At 52.5% G+C, this 19,995-nt stretch overlaps 2 protein-coding genes across 5 annotated transcripts; one reads left to right on the plus strand and one right to left on the minus strand.

The window, feature by feature from the left end:
* Positions 1–1,834: 1,834 nt before the first annotated feature.
* Positions 1,835–19,042, plus strand: LOC128083560 (fibrinogen-like protein 1-like protein). Of its 4 annotated transcripts, none has more exons than XM_052688949.1 (4): positions 1,835–1,927; positions 8,675–8,818; positions 9,305–9,613; positions 10,296–11,052. In XM_052688949.1, exons 2-4 carry the CDS (start codon positions 8,728–8,730, stop codon positions 10,922–10,924), a joined length of 1,029 nt encoding a protein of 342 aa, XP_052544909.1. In that variant the 5' UTR covers positions 1,835–1,927; positions 8,675–8,727; the 3' UTR covers positions 10,925–11,052. The 4 variants fall into 4 exon arrangements, with proteins under 4 accessions (XP_052544909.1, XP_052544907.1, XP_052544908.1 ...); XM_052688947.1 differs by lacking the exon at positions 1,835–1,927 and adding an exon at positions 8,378–8,498 and having other exon boundaries at positions 10,296–11,055; XM_052688948.1 differs by lacking the exons at positions 1,835–1,927; positions 10,296–11,052 and adding exons at positions 8,480–8,498; positions 17,972–19,042.
* On the minus strand, positions 12,142–13,790 carry LOC128083562 (fibrinogen-like protein 1-like protein). Its single transcript, XM_052688951.1, has 3 exons — positions 13,634–13,790; positions 13,090–13,197; positions 12,142–12,785 (listed from the first exon to the last, which is right to left on the minus strand). The coding sequence occupies exons 1-3, from the start codon at positions 13,773–13,775 to the stop codon at positions 12,157–12,159; spliced, it is 879 nt and encodes a 292-aa protein (XP_052544911.1). The 5' UTR covers positions 13,776–13,790; the 3' UTR covers positions 12,142–12,156.
* Positions 19,043–19,995: the final 953 nt, after the last annotated feature.

The raw sequence follows: 19,995 nt of genomic DNA on the forward strand, positions 1-19,995 counted from the left end.
AATCGGATAAATTGCCACAGAACTGTGTTACCTGTTCTAAGCTGCTGCCAAGTGCTCCCATTAGTTGCCTTGTGTTGCGCCTCACTGTAACCCAAGGTGTCAGAAAATGTCAATTTTCTGTTCCTGCAAAAGTGTGTATAAAAAAACTTTATGACTGCTTAAATGCGATTCTGCAGCTTTTATTTCCGACAGAGAAGTCTCTGTTTTTCTATGGAAGATGTTATGGTGAGAAAGAGTAGCAGAAGCCAGCTTATTTTGATACTTTCATGGCTTCTCCAATACTTCTGCCCCTTAGCGATCCCTATGATGTATAAATGAAGCTACCCCATCTAGCAGCTCAAACCTAGTCAGAAATGCAGTTCAGTTCAGGGTAAGTCAGAACAGCTCCGATGGCCATGGGAAGACCAGTCTTGAGGCAAAGCTCAGGCCTCTGCCCTGTCTCCAGCCATGGGAGCCCACTCTCCAGGCTGCTTTTTTTCCCCATCCTTCTGCTCCTTGCCAGCTGTGAGGCACCCAAACTCCTGTGCTCCCACACATACAGGTGTGGGGTTTGGCTCATGCGGACCTAAGAACTGGGACCAGAGCTTGAGCAACTGAGCCAGAGCTGTTGTCCATTTCTGCAACACCTAAGAGCATCAGCGTCGCGCTCAGAGGCACAGCTGATGGGGTCACCGTCCATGGAGGTGTTCAGAGCCATGGAGATGTGGCACCGAGGGATGTGGTGATAGATGTGGTGGGTGCATTGGGGTTGCTCTTAGTGATCTTAGAGGTCTTTTCCAACCTTAATGATTCTATGATTCTATGAAGCAGAGAGTTCTGTAATGAGTATCCTTTGACGTGCAGAAATCAGTGAAAGCATTTTTACATGGTTGTTTAACAGGCTGGAGATTTTGGTAATGCAGTGATGCCCAGCACTGGATGCAGCTACAAAGGCATCTCTTTCTCCCTCCACCAGCTGCAATGCATGGATCAAACAGTATGCTTGGAGAAAGGAGATGGTACTGTAGTGACAGCAGAAATCAGATCCAGCCCAGATGCTTGTGTGTTGCCAGAGAGGTCCCAGGTGCATCAGCCCATTGGCTTCCTGCCTTCCTGCTGCCATCTCACCACACCAAGCAGAGAGAGATTAATACATTACTACTATTAATACATTACTACTATTACTACTGAGAAAGAAAAAAGCTTTGTTATGTTTATGCTTGCCCTTACTTGCTGCTGCTGCCAGAACTGAGATTAATGCCATAAATCCAGTGGTGAGTTTAGGAACTGCTGTTGAGGTTTCCCATTACCTCTGTGAGATGCTGTAGGAGCTGTAGGAGTTATTTTCAAAGCAGTGGGGTTGCAGCCGGTGGAAGAGAATGGCATGGGGCATCTTGTAGGATTTGTTTTCTTTGCTTTCAGCTTTGTCGTACACCAGCTGCTTGGGTTGGAGTTCCTTGTGTCTCATACCTGCCACCCTGGGCTGCAGGGGAAGGTGAGGAGGAGAAAGCATGGGTTCAATGACTGCTGGTAGGTGGTGGGATCTTGGGCATCAGGTGCAGACCTGGGGCACAGCAAAGGTTGGGCCAAGAAAGCAGAGCCCATGGAAGGTGGGGGGATCTGCTGCCCTCTGTGCCCCTCACTGGGCCGTGCCTCCATCCCAGTACCCATCATATCCACACATTCTCGACCACATGACATCAAAACTGTTTGGGGATGGTTTCCAGGGGCTGCTGCAGACCGAGTTTCCCGGCTGCCCAGGAGATGGCAGTCCTGCATTCGGACAAGATATGCAGGCAGTCCCCAGCCGGCGCCCGTCATTTACTGGAAAAGGAAACCCGAGTCGTGGGCTGTGTGTTTGGCTCTGCTGGGGAGGGAAAGGGCTCTGTCTGCAGTGACTGGTGCTCTGTCCTATTCTGAGCTGAACAAGAGACACTGCGGTTGGGGGGTGAGTCCTGGATGTGCAGGCCGGGAAGCGCAGCCCTTCACAGAGACTGCTGGACATTGGCAGCAACAGCTTGGGATCTAGTTCTCATCATCCTCCTGCTCTAGGTACTGGTGGGGATATGCTACATATGGTGGGAAATTCAGGATTACTGCAATTTGTCTTTGCTCTTACAGATCAGGAGGCACTAAAATTTATTTTATTTGGATTTCTTTGATGTTTGCAAGGCAGAAAGTTGAACCTATCAAGGGAACCCATGGTTGAACCAATCTCTGTTCTTTCTCAGCAAGGGGTGGGTAAGTGATGTGCCAGCCAGGGTGCCATCTCCATGGGCACGACCGATGTGTGCCACCTCCCAGCTGCATGTCCTGGGCTGCAGCTTCAAAATTCCTCTTCCCTTTATTCTTCCCCTTGAAAGAAGCAATCAGTGTCGGTGGTGGTGAGGTGGTGCTGCACAGAGCAACTGCAAGGAGACTTCAAATGGCAAATGTGTCACAAACAGAGCTGGTACCTGTGGGGACAGCAGTGCCCAGTGGGTTTCACCAAAAGGAGCATCTTCTCAGATGAGGAGTTCCCTTGTAAGAGAAATCAGCAAGGGAAAGAACTGACCTTCAAAGCAAGAATGAAAACTTGCCAGGATTGTTCATAGGGTAAAAACAGGACTTTCCCTTTTCCACTGTAGTGGAAAAGGCTGTTGCAGTGCTCTGCTTTGCAGTGCAAGGAGTGCCAGTGGCAGTCATGCTGCTGAGCTGCAAGCTCCCTTGGGAAATGAGGATTCTTCATCCCTTTTCTCTTTAAAATCACAAAAGCAGCAGCTCTAAGTTCCCTTATTTAAATTCCATTCTTCAATAAAAGCTCTGTAGTCTTCACTCTTTAAACTCAGAAAATGTTTACATGAAGTTAACTGAAGTTACCAGTTATTTCTTTGTCACTTTTCTAGTGGATGGCAAATGTTGTTCTTCAAACTCTTGCAAGTCTAACATCTTCTTTCCAAATGTTTCTTTGCAAATGCATAAGATCAGTGCCTCTATGCAGTCACCCACAGATGAGCATGAGATGAGTCCATGTATAGACAGCATCCAAAAATCTGCCTGGAATGGCTACTGTAGAGAACCATTTAGCAAGGATTCCCTCCCTATTAGCTGGGCAAGTTGTTATTTTGAGATTCCTTTGCAAACTCAGGACAAGAAGGCAACCTGTTCCCCTGACCCATCAGTTCTTCCATTGTTGCCTTCCTCAGGCTGAGGGCTGTAAGAAGCACTGGCATTAACAGGCAGTTTTAAAGTTGGAAGATGTAGGTAAAGGAAATAGAAATGTTTGCATTCATCTGGAACAGCCTTCCTTTTAAATCCTGGTGTGACTAAAAGGATTTATGTGAGCAAATGAATTGAACACAAGAAGGAGATAGAACTGCCTCTCGGAGGATGTTCTCGTATTACCCTTTATAGAGACAGAAGCAGAGCTGCAGGTTGGACAGATGTGTGTTTAGAACGTGAGCCTGGGGAGCTGGTGACCCACAGGAGCAGGCAGCCAGTGAAGTGTGCTGGAGCCATGCTGCTGGCTCCCAAACACGGGCTTTGGCTCGCAGATCTGCTGGCTTCTTGCACTTCCTCGGGGCATTTCTTTTCTTTCCTTTCCTTTCCTCCCTGATGAACCCTTGAATTCACGGGACTCTGGACACCATGTTACAGAATCACAGAATCGTAGAATCACCAAGGTTGGAAAAGAGCTCTAAGATCACCATCCAACAGTCCACCTATCACCAATATTTGCCACAAAGCCGCGTCCCTCAGTACAACATCTAAACATTTCCTGAGCACTTCAGGGATGGGGATTGTTCAGCTGTTCTCAGTATCTGCACCTGAAAACTCTCTCCTCTTGTCTTTCTGCAGCACAGAATCATAGAATCATAGAATCATAGAATCACCAAGGTTGGAAAAGACCTAAAAGATCACCCAGTCCAACCGTTCACCTCTTCCCAACAGCTCCCACTAAACCACGTCCCTCAACACAACATCCAGCCTTTCCTTGAACACCCCCAGGCTCGGTGACTCCACCACCTCCCTGGGCATCCATTCCAGTGCCTGACCACCCTTTCTGAAAAGTAATGCTTCCTCATGTCCAGCCTGAATCTCCCCTGCCGTAGCTTGAAGCCATTCCCTCTGGTCCTATCACCAATGACACGAGAGAAGAGGCCGACCCCCAGCTCACTACAGCCTCCCTTCAGGAAGTTATAGAGAGCAATGAGGTCTCCCCTGAGCCTCCTCTTCTCCAGGCTGAACATTCCCAGCTCCTTCAGCCTCTCCTCATACGGCCTGTGTTCCAGACCCCTCACCAGCTTTATTGCCCTCCTTTGAACACGTTCCAGGGCCTCAATGTCTTTCTTGCAGTGAGGGGCCCAAAACTGGACACAGCACTCGAGGTGCAGCCTCACTAGCTGAATATAGGGGAAAGCAGGGGATAGCATGACGAGTGATGAGCAGTTGTTCCTGTGTCATCTTCCCCTCCTTCCCATGACTCAGCCCCCTCTGCTCTTGCAGCTGCTGGCAGCCCCACTGTCCTGCAGCACCATCCCCGGGCCCATTGCCCTGGGTTGGGGGCCAGGGTTCCCACCCACCGTGCCCACGTTTGCTGGGAGGCAGCATGGGGCCCTCAGTGCATTGCGCCCGGAGCTGCAGGTAGCCCGGGGCCCATCTTTCTGATAAAAAGGAGAGAGCCAATTAATTCTGGAGCCAGAACAGCCACAGAAGAGGAGACTTCAGGGAGGATTTAGCGAGCAGTGGCCCAGATACATCAAACCGTCTGCAGCACAGCGCAGTATCCCATTAGGGCTCCTCTATGTAACAGCTGATGTTACTTATCCTATTAGATGACTGACGCTGCTTTGATGTATTCCCAGGAGACTGGGCCATGGTTTTCCCAGGTGGATTTCTGCCACCCCTGACGTGAGGTTCGTGCCCACCAGGCAGGGTTCTGATGAGGATGAGCTGCGTGGCTCTGCTCCTTCCCTTTGCTTGGAGATGTTGTCCCCAGGCGTGCCAGCATCACTGCTCTTTCCCTGTTGCACTGGGCAGGCTCCTTGCTGACCAGGGAGGCTGCTTTGCTCTGCTGGGTCTGCTGGCCTTGCGCTGGAGCTCTCCTGCCTCCAGCCTGGAGTTAATTCTGCTGATTCCCGGTTTCTTCCCGACAACATGAGCTGTTCACCTCCACCAAAAGGTGGAGTGTTTAGCTAATCAAAATCCATTCTGAAATTGGTGACTGGTCTGTTTCTGTTGGTATTACCTCACCCACTTCCTCCAGGTCTGCTTAATGCAGATCCCCACACATCCACTGCGGTTTTGCCATGCTGAGGGTCTGCTAGGCAGAATGAACTTGAACTTTGTTCACGCTCAGCTGGGGCTTGGCTGAGCCCTGACGGAGCAGCAGGGCTGGAGCTGTTCACAGATTAATGGGACAGAGCAGAAAGAAAAGTCACATTGCTGCCTACCACCTGGGGAGCTGTGAGATGCAGCCTTGACCTCAAATAGTTCCTATCTGCAGGCAGAGAGAAGGGAAGAGGCTGCTGTGATCAAGTGCTGGAGCACTGCAAAGAAGCAATGTTTTGTTAAACTGATAAAACCTGGCACCCACATCGCTGCAGGGCTGCACATACTGTGAGTGCAGATGAAAATTCACTGGCTTGGAAGTAAAAGGGTGTTAGAAGTGCCTCTTTGGAAGATGGCCGCGGGGTGACATCTGTATCATCTTCTGTGCGTGGGCTTGGAATGTGAAAGATATTTCTGGAGAGCTGAACCTTACCAATAAAGCTGGCTATCTCCAACAGCCAATAAAGCTGGTGAGCTCTGACAACCAATGAAGATGGTAAATTCAAACAACCTCATGTCATGTCCTTGTGAACCCATCACCCCGCAGCGACCTCACATCTGCTGTGCTGTGGGGTGATGCACGCAAACCCAGTGAGGAGAGTCCATCCAGGAGAACGTGGCAGAAGTTTGGCTGTGGAATGGGACCAAAGCTCAGCATAGCTGCTGCACTGCAGAGCCATTAAACGTGGTTTGGGATGTGCAGATAACCCTGCACAGCTGGGGGACAGCGCGGTGGTCAGCGTGCAGGGAGAGAGAGAGATATGACTAGAGATCCCAGCCAACATTTTGAGCTTCAACCCCAGTAAGATTCCATCCCCAAACAGCCCTTGTCACTCTCAGCCTGGTGCCAGTGTCACTTTTCAAAAGCCACATTCCAACCTGTCCCTCTGCTGGGAGAAAGAAGAGGACAGACTCTTTAGCGGGGTCTGTTGTGACAGGACAGGGGGAATGGTTTCCAACTGAAAGAGGGGAGATTTAGATAGGATGCAAGGAAGAAGATTTGTACACTAAGGGCAGTGAGGCACTGCACAGGTTGCCCAGAGAGGCGATGGTGCCCCATCCCTGCAGACAGCCAAGGTCAGGCTGCAGGGGCTCTGAGCACTGATGGAGCTGTGGGGGTCCCTGTGCACTGCAGGGAGTGGGACCTGATGGCCTTTAGGGGTCCCTTCCAACTCCAGTGATGCCCTTGGCAGAGGAAACTGGCCAAGGAAACAGGAAAGGACGATGGTACAGGAAAGTGCTGCAGCACCCGTGCAAAAAGGGACCAGCAGAACATATGCAGATAAGAAGGCAAGCTTTGCCTTCTGAATTAAGGATCAGGAAGTAGCAACATGGTCATAAATATTGCTTTTCAATAACTGCGCTTGCAGGCATTGAATCCATCGAAACCTAAGAGGAAGGAGAGGTTCCTCCATGAGTGAGATTGGAACCAAAAGCCCCTTCCTCATCGTGCAGATGCTCATAGAGCCTGTAGGTTATCACGAGAACTTAGTTCTGGCCCATACTCAGATGATAGTGGATTTTTAATCCTATCTTCCTGATACATTAATGTTTGCTTTAAACAAATAGAATCCCTCTTTATAACGCCATAAGAAAGCACAGAATGTGGCATTTATATCGCAGTAAAATTTTATGTGTGTTTGCACAACTACTTGACAGCACAAACATTGGTGTTTCCTTAGGGGATGTGCTTTGAGGTTTCCTGTGGGGAAATGGGAACACTGACAGCTCGCAGCTGGGAGACAGGCATTTTCCCTATTGCAGATGGTCCAGAGGCCAGTAAGGAAAAGGAAATTGTCAAGGGCAAGAGCTACCTGTACAACAGGGGATTGTATCTCTCCATCAGCACACAGCTCCTCGTCCTCTCTGCAGTCACACTGGGGATCGACTCCCTCTGAATTTGTTGCTCCAGCACTGTGCAGGGGTGCGAAGCAGAGCCTGTGCTGGTGGGTGAGCTGCCCTATGGCTATGGGCATGGTGCCTCTGGGGAGCAGACTGAGTCCTGGAGAACTCATTCTGTCATTTTTCTTAGCTTGGATTTTGGCAGAGAGGCAATTCCAGGCACACCGTGTCCTTCAGAACTCTAAAAGTTCGTCGTCTTCCTCATGATCCTCCACGGGTCAGAGACTCCTGGCTCCTCGGATGGGACTTCTGTGAGCCTGGCGTGGCTTCATGGCCACCCCAGTGATCAAAGATCTGGTGACTTGTGGCATTCACACGGACCCATCAAGAACCATGAAATGCTGGGCATGGATAATGTCCCATCCCTATCAGAGATGCTGTTCAACCATCTCATCTGTGCAAAAGTGATTTTGAAACATCATCTAAGAGATCATGCAGGTGGGAAAACATCCCATTTTTTGATTCACACAGTAACTTTCTGGAAATCCTGTCCATCTCCCTGGTTGCTCTGATCCAGTGGCTGAGCTGCAAGCTGGTGCCCAGGAACAGCTCTGGAGATTTCCTGAGGAGATCTGGACTTCTCCATGCAAGCAACACAATTCAATTCTGCACACTCTGCCTAAGGAGAAGGGGATTCTCCTGGCACCAGGTGCTCCCCAGGGTGATGCTTGGGATCTGAGAGTGGGACACAAACAGTCTTGTGTTTCAGCTGGCCCCTGATATGACAAGGTAGACCATTTCCACCATCGTTTTGGTTCTGCTTCATGCCTGCTGGACTCGATTGAGCCACACAACATGTTCGTTCCAGAAGGAAGCAGGGATCTCACTGCACCCAGCTCCTTGCCACCTCGGCACGGATCCAGCAGGAGAGACTCTGGCGTGACAGGGCACTGCACTGAGCGGGGCTGCATCTCCAGCATGAACACTGAAGCGACAGGAGGGAGCTGAGCAAACATCTTGGAAAGCAGTTGGTATGTGCACGGGAGACCTGCGTGGCACACGGGGAAGCGCACCGATGAGCTTTTCTAAGAACTTGCTTGCCACTCTGCAGCTGGAGCGATATTTGCTCTGGTCCTGATAAAGGCTCTTATCAGAGAAGATCAATCTGCCTGCTGTGGGGAAGTGACCGTTTGGGTTACAGCCCTGTTACTGGCAGTCATCTGTGTGCCCCAAGGTGAGCACAGGACCGGCCCTGGGGCAGCGTCAGCCGCACTCCTCCCCAGCATCTGCAGCTATAAATCCTGTGGTTCAAAGCGTGTCTCCAGACACATCCTGTGCTTCTGAGTGTTTCTGTGGAGGCAGCATGGGTGAGTGCGTGTGAAGAGCAGGGTGGGTTGCCCCCTCTAAACCCACCGCACCAGCAGAGCCCTCCCTTTGCTCCTGTGGATGGAGGACTGGCTGCCAGGGCAGTAGGGTGGCACCAGGTACTTCACAACAGCAGTGGAACTGTGCTCTACACTCACCTTGTCCCTTCTTCCCACAGCTTCCCAATGTGCTCCCCTCCTGCTGCTTGCCTGTGTGGTGGCCCTGCCTGCCATGAGTCTCATTGATGCTGCCCAAGACCTGACCCTCCTCAGTCGATCTGTCTCGAATAGCAGTCCATCAGCTCTCAGCGTGCTGACAGACGGTAGGTACACGAAAGGCCTTCATCTCTGCAGGCAGAACCATGCTCGGGCCCATGCACAGGTGTCCTGCCCTCTCTCTGTGTCTGGTAGGACGGGGAAGGTTGGTCCTGCAGGGAGGTGGAAGTTGGGCTGGCTCAGCAAGCAGGTCAGAAAACCTCTGCTGGCCACAGTGGTCTGGGGTAAGGAAAATCGGGTCCACAAATAGCACCAAGTGCTACCAGTGTTAGAAGAGCATGACTGATACCCATTTGGCTGGAGGCACAGATTGCAATGCCATGCCCAATCTCTAACGCAGCAAAAATATTTGGAAATGGGGACTTTAGAAGATAAAGGCACCTTCTCCATCCAGGAGGTGTTAAGGCTTTACATCTTACTGCTTGGGCTCCACCTCTGGAGACAGAAAGCATTTCCTGATCTGAGTTCCAGCTTTGCTGGATCTTCCCTACTTCTTCCAACTCTTCTCCGTGCTGTTGGTTTCCATGTCACAGGTGAGATCCGCCTGGTGAATGGCTCCAAACCCTGCTCTGGACGGGTGGAGGTCTGGTACCACAATGAGTGGGGAACGGTGTGTGACGACGGCTGGGACCTGAAAGATGCCTCTGTGGTCTGTAGGCAGCTTGGCTGTGGGGAAGCAGTGTCAGCTCCATCTCAAGCTTTCTTTGGAAGTGGATCCGGACCTATTTGGCTGGATGATGTTAACTGCATTGGGAACGAGAGCCTGCTCACTCAGTGCACGCTGAGGGCCTGGGGACAACACAACTGCAGGCACAGCGAGGATGCAGGCGTCGTGTGCTCAGGTAGAGCGTGCTGCTCTGTGTCCCTTACTAATATCCAACTGCAGGTGTGCGATGGGATGCACCTCTATCTTTCTTCTACGGGGTCTTATTAGATTCCCCTCTCTCCTGCCACACTGGCCAGTAAGGGGTGGGTCCAGTGCCACTCTGTGTGGAAAAGGGCCTCACAGCATCTCTCACCCCAACCCCACTCCAGGTTTAATGCTAACAGAGGTGAGGAAGTGCCCAGCACAGGCTGCAGTGCTCGCGTGTGTGTGTGTGTGTGTATGTGCACTATGCAGGTGATGAAGGCACCTGTGTGCTGGCAGAGGCTGTTCTTCTCTCTCCTCAGCCACAGGAAGGGGCAAGGTCCTTTTCACATCCCTGTCCAGTCCAACTCTGTTTTAGCCACACAGCCCCTTTCAGCATCTATATTGTTCTCCGAGTCTGATACCAGCATGGTCCAGTGGGACTGTTGCCCTTCCCTTGGGGCCACCTCCTGCCAGGTCCTGTTGGAGAAGATGAGCAAAGGTCCGAGGCCAACCCAGTCGCACTGTCAGGAGAGCGCATTGACCTCTCTGGGCTGGGACAGCTGAGAATCTGCGAGGTGCTCCGGCCAGTTGTCCGTCTGTTCTTCCACAAGATGAAGGCGTGCTCTTTTTCTGTTGCACAGCCTTTTGTTAAAGCACGCTCTCTCCTGCCCCAGGTTGGCCCAAGGACTGCAGTGAGCTCTCTGCAGGCAGCCCCAGCGGCGTCTACATCATCCAGCCCTCAGGGCTGCACCCCCTCGTGGTGTACTGCGAGATGAACGTGACGGACGGGGGCTGGACGGTCATCCAGAGGAACAGCCACAACACAGACATCACCTGGGCCGAGTCCTGGAGCACCTACAAGTACGGCTTTGGGAACGTGCGCGGCGACTACTGGCTGGGCACCGAGTACATCCACCAGATCGCCAAGCAGAAGGTCTACCAGGTCAGGTTCGTCATCTCAGACAATGCAGACAACGTCAGGTTCGCAGACTACAACCTCTTCAGTCTGGATGATGAGGCCCAGGGCTACCGGCTGCGGCTGGGCTCCTACGCGGGCACAGCGGGGGATGCCATGGCTTTAGCCAATTCCGCCACTGTGCACGACAACATGAAGTTCTCTGCTAAGGACTTGGATCAGGACACCAACAGCGGGAACTGTGCCTCCGCCAACGGGGGCGGCTGGTGGTATTCGTCCTGTTACTCCGTACGGCTCAATTTCAAGGGCGGCTTGACGTGGAGCGGTCTGTGCAGCGGCAACTGCAGAGCTTCTGCCATCCTCATCAAACCAGCTACCTACTGCTAGTGCTTCTTGTCTGCCCATCCATGCCAGGCACGTTGCCTGGGTTCTCAAGAGATTTTTTTCATCTCTTTTGTGGAGTCGCTCTGCTTCCCTTGCTGGGTTCTTCCTCTGAGCTGTTATTATCTTCATTACACTGTAATCAGAATAACACACTGCCAAACCTGTCCTTCTGAAAACACATTGCTTTGGAGAATAAAATCTATTTTAGAAACGTAACACCTTGATGATCATTGGGTTTACGTGGGAAGGTTCTGATAATGAGGGGGCTGCAGGGGGTCACTGTGAGCAGGTCTGAGGAGGAGCAGGCTGTTCCCCTGAAGCCTGTAGGCTCCAGTAGGAGCAGATCTTCAGGTGCAGCCATGGAAGAGCCCACATGAAGCAGGGGCAGTGGGGGAGTGACGGAGATGGGGAGAAAGACTTTTTTCTTCTGGTCTGTACTAACAAGAAGAGATAAATCACATTAATCTCTTTCACACTGAATCTGTTGTGCTGGTGACATTAACTGGTGAGTGACCACAGAATGACTCAGGTTGGAGACAGATCTTTAAGCCCATCCAGTTCCAACCCCTGCTGTGGGCTGGGTGCCTTCACAGCTCAGACTGCCCATGGCCCATCCATTGCCTGGGGCACCCTCAATTTTCCCCATCCTTGTCTCAATCTACAAGCTTTCTTGTTCATCATGTTTTCTTCCTCTGTTCTGTTAATGAGGGGAAATGAGAGAGCAGCAAGATGGAGACGAGCTGCTCACCAGTGTGAAACCCCCACATCATCCCAAGAAAAAGGTCCCTGCTCTTTGTTGTGTGACTGTGTGGGCCCTTTCTCCAGAGTTTATGTCACCCTCTCATTAGCTGAGGGAAGGATAAAGCTTCATTATTTCCTAGCTTGAACTAACCTGCTTGCAATCTGTTGCCTATCCTGGGTCTCACTTTCCCCTGAGTCTCACAGCACCACCCCCATGCCTGGCACTGGGACCACCAGAGATGGATCCCCCATGGCACAAACCCCCTCCTCCTGCCCTAGAGGCAGCCTAGAGGCCCCTCAAGGCTCCCTGACGCCCCCCAGGACCACTTGCATGTGTGTGCGCAGTGTAGACACAGCAAGGAGACAGGAGGCAGCAAAATCTGGCTCTGGGATTTATTGCAGCTGATTTCTCACACTGTGGGTAGCACTGATGGGACTGAGGAGCAAAGGGGGCCGGGCTGCGGATGGAGGCACTCCCCCAACCTTTGGCACAGTCAGCACACGTCGGTGGGTTTGACCAGGATGAGGGATGATGTGCAGTCACCTCTTGGGCAGATTTCTGGCCAGAGGATGTACTTTTTGCCATTGAGGAGGACGTTCTGGCACTTGTCGTACCACCACCCCCCGTAGCTGCTGGCGCAGTTCCCGCTGTGCTGGTCCTGGTCTTTGTCCACCGTGCTGAACTTCATGTTGTCGTGGATGCCCGAGGAGTGGTAGCTGGCCAGGTAGTCCGTCCCGCTGCTCAGGAGCCGGCCCAGCCTCAGCGGGTAGCCGCTGCCCTCGCTCTCCACTCTGAAGATGTCGTACTCAGCATAGTGGGTGACGTTGGCTTTGTCCCGCACGACGAAGCGGACCTTGTAGGTGCCCTGCTGTGTCAGCAGGTGCAGGTACTCGGTGCCCAGCCAGTGGTCGCCCTGCACGTTCCCGAAGCCGTACTTGTAGGTGGTCCAGGACTCTTTCCACGTGATCTCAGTGTCGTAAGTGTTCCTCTGGACAACAGTCCAGCCCTTGCCCTCGGTGTCCATGTCGCACCACACCACGCGGGGGGGGGACCGCGCCGGCTGGATGACGTACACCCCGCTGGGGCTGCTGCTGGTGAGGTGGCTGCAGTCTGCGGGGAACCCTGAGACAGCAAATCAAGCAAGACATGCATTGCAAAATGTGCTGGTGAGGCACCGTGTGCAGCTGGACTGGTGCTACAGATGCTGGATTTCAATGGACGCTGCACCCTGCACATGCTGGGAATCGCTCTTCTCTGCTGGTGATAAAAGACAAGAACCAGCCTCCTCTGCAGCTCAGGTCTGAATGGAACAGAGAGGCTTGCACCCAGCACCTGGCGGCACGGCTGTCCTCAGCAGTACCCAGAGTGGTGCACAGCAAACCTGGGGGCTTCTCAGCTTGGTGGGAGCACCCACACCCCTACTCACCAGCCAAGGCTGTGGCGCACACTGGGCTGGTGCAGAGAAGAAGCATCACCACTGCCACGGGCAGGAGGATGAGGTTCACACGGAGCTGGCGTGTTCCAGCCTGCAGCCCTGGGGAGGGAAAGGTGCAGCACCGTCAGGACCCCTGGGCAGCCCCCCCCCGCCCCCGCCCCTCAGCAGCCCTGGGGAGCTGTGACCAGGGAATGCAGAGCTGCAGACATGGAGCAGGATATGTGGGCTGGGAGATGGTTCCTCAGCCAGCCTCATCCCTGCACCTCACTGCAGCCTGTGGTCACGGATTCTTCTGTTCCTTCTGGTAGTTTTGATTGTCTTTGTTTTCTACAGGGCTAGGGGTAAACAGGCATTTTTACGACAAATAATCTGTGCTAAGCACGTTCTGGGCAAATAGTTTGAAGCACTGCAGCTGAGTTTGCTGCATAGAACTCATTGCCCCAGGTGCGGAACGTGCACTTCATGGGGACACAGCAGCAGCAGCAGCAGAGAAGTGAAAATAAATGAGCAGGTGGAAATGGGAGGACAGGCTCACCTGTTCTGGCTTCCATGGTCCCCCACTGCTGCCACTTAGCTTGATCTATTGCATCCCCTGCCGTGTGGCAGGACTGTGCCTGAAGCTGTAAGCACTCAACAAAATGAGCTGTTGGAAAGAAAGAGAACTCACCCATCGCCATAGCGCTGCACGGGTGCCAGGAGCCTGGGCAGTGAGTCCTGCAGCTCTGAGCTCCATGCGAGGGTCAGCCCCTTTATAGCCAGCTCTGTCCCAGTGCACACCCCTCCGTTCCTCGTGTGCCCATCTGGGATCTTCTCTTTGCTCAAGGTGACACAAATAGGTCATAAATTTCTTTCTGTTAAAAAACAAAGTGTCCCTTGCTTCCCAGGTGTGGGGCATTTACCAGATGCTGTTCACTGGAGGTGTCCGGGTGTTGTACCTCTTCAGGAATCTACCAGCTGTTGAGCTAAAGGAGATGAAGTGTGGGGAAAAGTCAAACGGAAGGGCAGGAATGTGAAAATAGAAGGAACCAAGTGCAGAAAGTACCATGATTACCGGCAGCACAAATTGTATGGCATGCGGGAATTAGAGAGTGTAAAACCCATGGGTGGTGGCTTCTCAGCAGCTGCTGGGTAGCAGCGTGTCACAGCCCTCCTGTGATGGCACCAGCTCAGGGCCAGGCACAGAGCTGGGCTGCACACACTCCCTGCCTCTTTGTGCCCACTATGGGTAGATGCTGAGGGCTGGAGGCAGCAGCCTGCTCCCCAGAGCCACCCCTGCCCCTAGAAGTGCTTTGGGCAGCTCTGAGCACAAACTTGGTTCCTCAGCAGCACCGTTCCCCTGCACTTCCCTTCCTTCTGCATACATTTGGTGGCAGCTCAGGGGGCTCTGCTGACCGCCTGCTCTTCCCATGGCACGCAGTATGGGCACTGCCCAGCAGTGCTGTGCAGGCTGCACGTGCTCTGGGAGAGCATCCTACATGGTCCGGGAATCCATATGGGATATGGAGCCCTACACTCATTCACAGAGCTCTTCAAGCAGCAATTAGTGCCAGCAGAACCACATCGGGTCTGGTTAACAAGTGAGAGGTCTCCCTTATTTCACAAAAGCTCTCAGGGCTGCTGGAGTCTCTTTCACTACAGCATATTTTGTGGTGCCAGCAGGTCCTCGCCTCAGATACCATGTGTCACCTTGGTGCTGACGTGTGAGGACACAAAGCAACCAGAGGTTGTCCGAAGGAGGGCAACCAGAGCTCGAAGCACCTGGAGAGGCTCTGCCATGCAGCCTGGGTCAGGGATGCCTTCAGAGGGTTTGGTGTCAAATCCAGTAATAACGCTCCTTATCTGGAGCATTTGCCAGTCCAGTGGAGTGATGTGCAAACACGGGATGCCGGCTGCCGTCTGGTTTAGGATCTCTTATCACAGAAAGGTGCAGCTGGGGAATGAACAGCGATGCTGATACACGGAGGGCAAACAAACCATCCGTCTCCAGCCGGGATGATGGTGGAAGGCGGAGCGCTGCCCTCACCCGCCGAGCCCCATATATAAGCACGGTGCCTCCAGGCCAGGCACCTCGGCTTCCCGCTCCACAGGGACCCTGCAGCAACATCATGGGTGAGTGCGTGCTGGGCGCTGCGCGGATGCCCCTCCTGCGCCCCTCCTCCTCCGGGCTGCTGCCACCTCTGCGCTGGGCTGTGGGTCAGCGCGGCTCCTGCTGCGCACCCGCCCTGTCTGTCGCCCTCCTGCTCCTCGCGCTCCCTCCTCTGTTCCTGAGCGCACTTAAACCCACTCCGCACTGCGCTGTGTCGTGAAGTGCCTTATATTTGTGCCCAGAGCATCGAGTGCATTTATAAACAGAGCGGAAGCTTAGTTGAGGTGCTCAGCAGCCGTCGGCCTGAAGCCTCTTAGGGCACGGGAGTGGGGCAGGCATTTCGCAGATGCTCATCTATGGGGCTGGCTGCGAGCAAGCTGTCGGGGAAGCTCCTGATCTGACACAGTCTGAAGGAGTCCGATTGGTCAGGTTCCCAAATGCTCCTCATCTGATTGTGGAAGCCACGGAGTCCTGCTTTGGCCAATGCTACAGCTGAACAGCGTGACTCCATCCCTGGAAGCTGCACTTTCCCCGTGGAAAATCCCCATCCCTGTAGGCTGCAGACAGTTGCGTACTTTTGCGGAATGTTTCTTTTTATATTTCTGCCCCTCGGTAAAGCACAGCGTAATTAATGCTGTGGCTTTGTCTGTTTTACGAGTTTGTTCTAACATTTGCTGAGTTTATTTATCCAAAGCTCCCTCACCAGGAAGGCTGGGTTTGCACTTCCACTCACTGTGTCTGCTCTCCCTGCAGCTGCTCATCACTCCGGCCTCCTGCTCTGTACCTGCATGCTGGCCCTGCTCGCCCCTCTTCTTGCTGTGCAGATTGAAAACCTGACAAGACTGAAAGCAAATCTGTCTGACATTCTTAATCTCCACTCAGATGGGCACCATCCTGGTATGTGTTTTCTCTCTTACACCCCTGAACATTGATCATCCGAACACCAGGAGCCTCCTGCTCTCTGCGCAGAGGGGAGGTGTGGAAGGGAACAGTGGTGAAGGGCAGACACGCTCAGAAAGAACAGGAGCTCAATCACATCTTTCTCCCATTTCAGATATTCTCTATACACTGCATGATCTGGAAGTTCAGCCTTCTTTATTATTGACAGGATGTACATGGTAGCTTTATCTAGAGACCTGCAGATATCCAAAGGAAGACCTTTTCTCTGTAGTCTGTCTAAACCCCTGAAATGTCACCAGGTCAGATTGGATATTAGGAGAAATTTCTTCTCCAAAAGAGCGGTGCTGCAGTGGCACAGCTGCCCAGGGAGCAGAGGGGTCCGTGGAGGTGTTCCATGGGGATGTGGCACTGAGGGACGTGGGCAGTGGGCACGGTGGGGTGCGTTGGGGTTGGGGATCTTAGAGGACTTTTCCAGCCTGAACGATTCTGATTCCGTGGAACTTAATGCCTTCTGAAGATTGTTCACAGCTAAATGGTGTAATAAATGAGTCACACCAATAACAGAGGTCACTGTGGGTGTTTGAGGAATGCAGATTTATGAATACGGATGCTGTGATTTCTTTATAAAGAAAGCCCTGCTATCACTTTGCTTTGAGCTCCTGTTCCTGTCCGAAGGTTTTCGAAGCATTTTGTGAACTGAACACATCAACGCCTTCAGTCTGCACTGAGGAGCTGGTAACTTCAGCTTGGGGGGTTACAGCAACATCACTCAGCAGTTTGATCTAATTCCACGCAGTCTGCTTGCTTCTCAGTCCCTCTCCTCCAGCAGTCTTTCCCTGTACTCATCACTGCTGCTGTGGTGCAGTCCACACCAGGCAGCTCTGTGAAGCCGTAATGCTGAGTGGACCAAACAATGCAGCCCAGCGACTCATCCTCTGTAGTCCTGCCTCTCCCGGTGCCTCATTCCTTTGAAGAGTTTACAGTGCAAAGCTACCATATAAGAAGAAAATGGAGCCAGGTGGCATTGCTGAAGTATCCTACCAACAGCAGTGCTAGAAATAACAGCCCCTGGAAGCCGGAGTTACTTCTGTGCCATGGCACAGGGCTGCCCAGCTCACTCGTTTTGCTTTTCCCAATGCAGGTGAAGATGAAGGAGACGTGCGGCGTGGCAGAGCCAGTGGCACAGGTCAGCACAAACAGCCCATTGCCTGCAGGGTTCCGGCACTGGGACGTGCAGGCAGCGAGGGCCAAACAGCAGTGGGTGGGCACAAACCCGGGAACAGCACGGCTCATCTCCTGTTGGGCAAAACTCAGTGCAGAACTTTACATAGAACGGTTCCTTCTGAGATCCCAAAGGCCTCCCCAGCCTTATGTACACGTCACACATCCTCTCCTGCCCTGTGAAGCTCTGCACGGGGCAAGCAGAGGATGCTCCTCCCAGGGTATGCCAACAGGAGGTTCTCCCCTTCCTGAACCCAGAGATGAGGTGGATCTCAGAGCTGCAGGAACAACACGCTTTCTCATTTAAGTTTCTGTAAAATAAAGTAAAAGAAGCCCTCACCAGGCTAAGCTTGAGCCCCTGTATTATTAGAAGGAAGGATAATTGTGAAAACTGGGGAAGGCTGCGGAGACAAAGATCTGAACAAAGAAAGAGAAGCAAATTCTCTGATTGCATGGCCAAAATGCATCCATGGTTTTTTAATCACTGTGTTTCCCTTACAAAGGTTTTCTGTTCATACACTTACAGTGGGAAACACAGTGACAGCCTTTTTACTGCATGGCAAATTTCCACATCTGCAAATTTTTTAGCAATCAGTGTCACAGAAGCCAACAAGCAGACCTGGTGTCACCGCGCCTGTTGGTTCTCCGTGTTTTAATCTGCCCCAGGTTGGCCCAAGGACTGCAGTGAGCTCTCTGCAGGCAGCCCCAGCGGCGTCTACATCATCCAGCCCTCAGGGCTGCACCCCCTCGTGGTGTACTGCGAGATGAACGTGACGGACGGGGGCTGGACGGTCATCCAGAGGAACAGCCACAACACAGACATCACCTGGGCCGAGTCCTGGAGCACCTACAAGTACGGCTTTGGGAACGTGCGCGGCGACTACTGGCTGGGCACCGAGTACATCCACCAGATCGCCAAGCAGAAGGTCTACCAGGTCAGGTTCGTCATCCACGATGCCTCCAACAACGTCAGGTTCGCAGACTACAACCTCTTCAGTCTGGACGACGAGGCCCAGGGCTACCGGCTGCGGCTGGGCTCCTACGCGGGCACAGCGGGGGATGCCATGGCTTTAGCCAATTCCGCCACTGTGCACGACAACATGAAGTTCTCTGCTAAGGACTTGGATCAGGACACCAACAGCGGGAACTGTGCCTCCGCCAACGGGGGCGGCTGGTGGTATTCGTCCTGTTACTCCGTACGGCTCAATTTCAAGGGCGGCTTGACGTGGAGCGGTCTGTGCAGCGGCAACTGCAGAGCTTCTGCCATCCTCATCAAACCAGCTACCTACTGCTAGCTGCATTTTCCTTTCCTTTCTGTCCAACCTGTGGCTAAGACTTGCTCGGCAAAGGGGTAGAAAAGGTAAAACGTGCCATGGCCAGACCTGATGCGTCATGGGTCTTTGCTGAGGTTTGCATCCCAGCTACTGAAGAAAATGAGCCGTCCTCCATTCTCCCTCCTTTAGGTCTCTTCTGCTCCTCAATTCAGCCTTTATTCTTTTGCTCAGATCCAGGTCATTTTAATTGTGTTAATAATCAGAACAGTTGCTCCCAAAACCTGGAGTTTCCAGATGTGCAATGTGCCTCAAATAAAATGTGAAACAGCCAAACTGCAATGCATCTCTATGGCTGTGTGAGCTGATTGACATCTTTAACTTCAGACAAACAACACAACTTTCACTTGTAGAAAGATTAAAATCTGTCGATCAGGATTGCACAAATTTCCACTCTTTGCCTTCTGTACTTCAGGCTTAACGCTTGTCAAGTATCAAAATAAATCTGTATTCAAAGAACTATCCCAAGTGTTAACATCTATTTCAAGTCTCTGCTGTGCTCGCAAAGGTCACCGTGCTCAAAAGCTTCCTCTGCTGAAGCCCTGCTTTCCCATAGGACAGGCGTTTGGGAAGGAGCTATGAATTAACAGCTTGTGTGCTGTGCTGCGAAGGGCAGTGGAGTTCAGCCACTGGAAATGGGAGGGGATGGGAAGCCAAGAGTCCGCATGAGGACTTCTGTCTTCTCTCACCTTCAAAACAGAGGGCGCTGTGAGCTGTGATTGGAGCCATCTACACACATAATTTGAAGGATTTCAGCGGCACACAAAATGATTGTCCTGCTGGAAAAACCGACCAAGTGTCCCCCTGGCTGTGCGCTCTGCCCTCCCCTCCAGGCAGCCAATGCCCAAGTGCACCTTGCCATCTTCAATCTTAAGCTGCTGTCTAATGATAAAGCTTTGTTAAATCACTATATTACATTTCTTTCGGGTCCTCTTCAGCAAGCTAGAGTGAGTTGTTTTTAATGAGCTGCTTTGTTTGTCTGCAGTCTGGAAAAGCAAATGTGTCCTTGTGAATGGCTTTAAATGACAGCCCCAAATCCCAGGTGCACCCAGTGCAGGGTCAGGGAGCCCAGAGGTGCACAGCTGTCCTGCTGCTGTGGAAGCACACGGCTGCTTTGTGCAGCAGGCACGTAGCAGCAGATACATCAAGTCGGCCCTCTGAGCACGAAACAGTCTCAAATGTGCTTCAGTTACGGCACAGACCAGTAGGAAGCCAGAAGGCTCTGACCGGTTCCATCCCCCTTGTCGGCCGCTCCTGGATGCAGCCGTTCCATCCATTACACCATCAGCCCGCCGGTGCAAAGCAGCGTTTCCCATACAGATCACAGCTTGCGTTGGTCTTCAAAGGATCAGTGTGTTT

The sequence above is a fragment of the Tympanuchus pallidicinctus genome, unplaced genomic scaffold (assembly GCF_026119805.1).
Source record: "Tympanuchus pallidicinctus isolate F22 unplaced genomic scaffold, pur_lepc_1.0 scaffold24, whole genome shotgun sequence".
NCBI lineage: Eukaryota > Metazoa > Chordata > Aves > Galliformes > Phasianidae > Tympanuchus > Tympanuchus pallidicinctus.

Coding starts and splice junctions, on each gene's coding strand:
- LOC128083560 (XM_052688947.1), top strand. Junction 8,819..9,304: donor TCTCAGCGTGCTGACAGACG/GTAGGTACACGA, acceptor TCCATGTCACAG/GTGAGATCCGCCTGGTGAAT. Junction 9,614..10,295: donor TGCAGGCGTCGTGTGCTCAG/GTAGAGCGTGCT, acceptor CTCCTGCCCCAG/GTTGGCCCAAGGACTGCAGT.
- LOC128083562 (XM_052688951.1), bottom strand. CDS start 13,775: ATGGCGATGGGTGAGTTCTCTTTCTTTCCAACAGCTCATTTTGTTGAG. Junction 13,198..13,633: donor GACCATGGAAGCCAGAACAG/GTGAGCCTGTCC, acceptor TTCCCTCCCCAG/GGCTGCAGGCTGGAACACGC. Junction 12,786..13,089: donor GTGCGCCACAGCCTTGGCTG/GTGAGTAGGGGT, acceptor TTGCTGTCTCAG/GGTTCCCCGCAGACTGCAGC.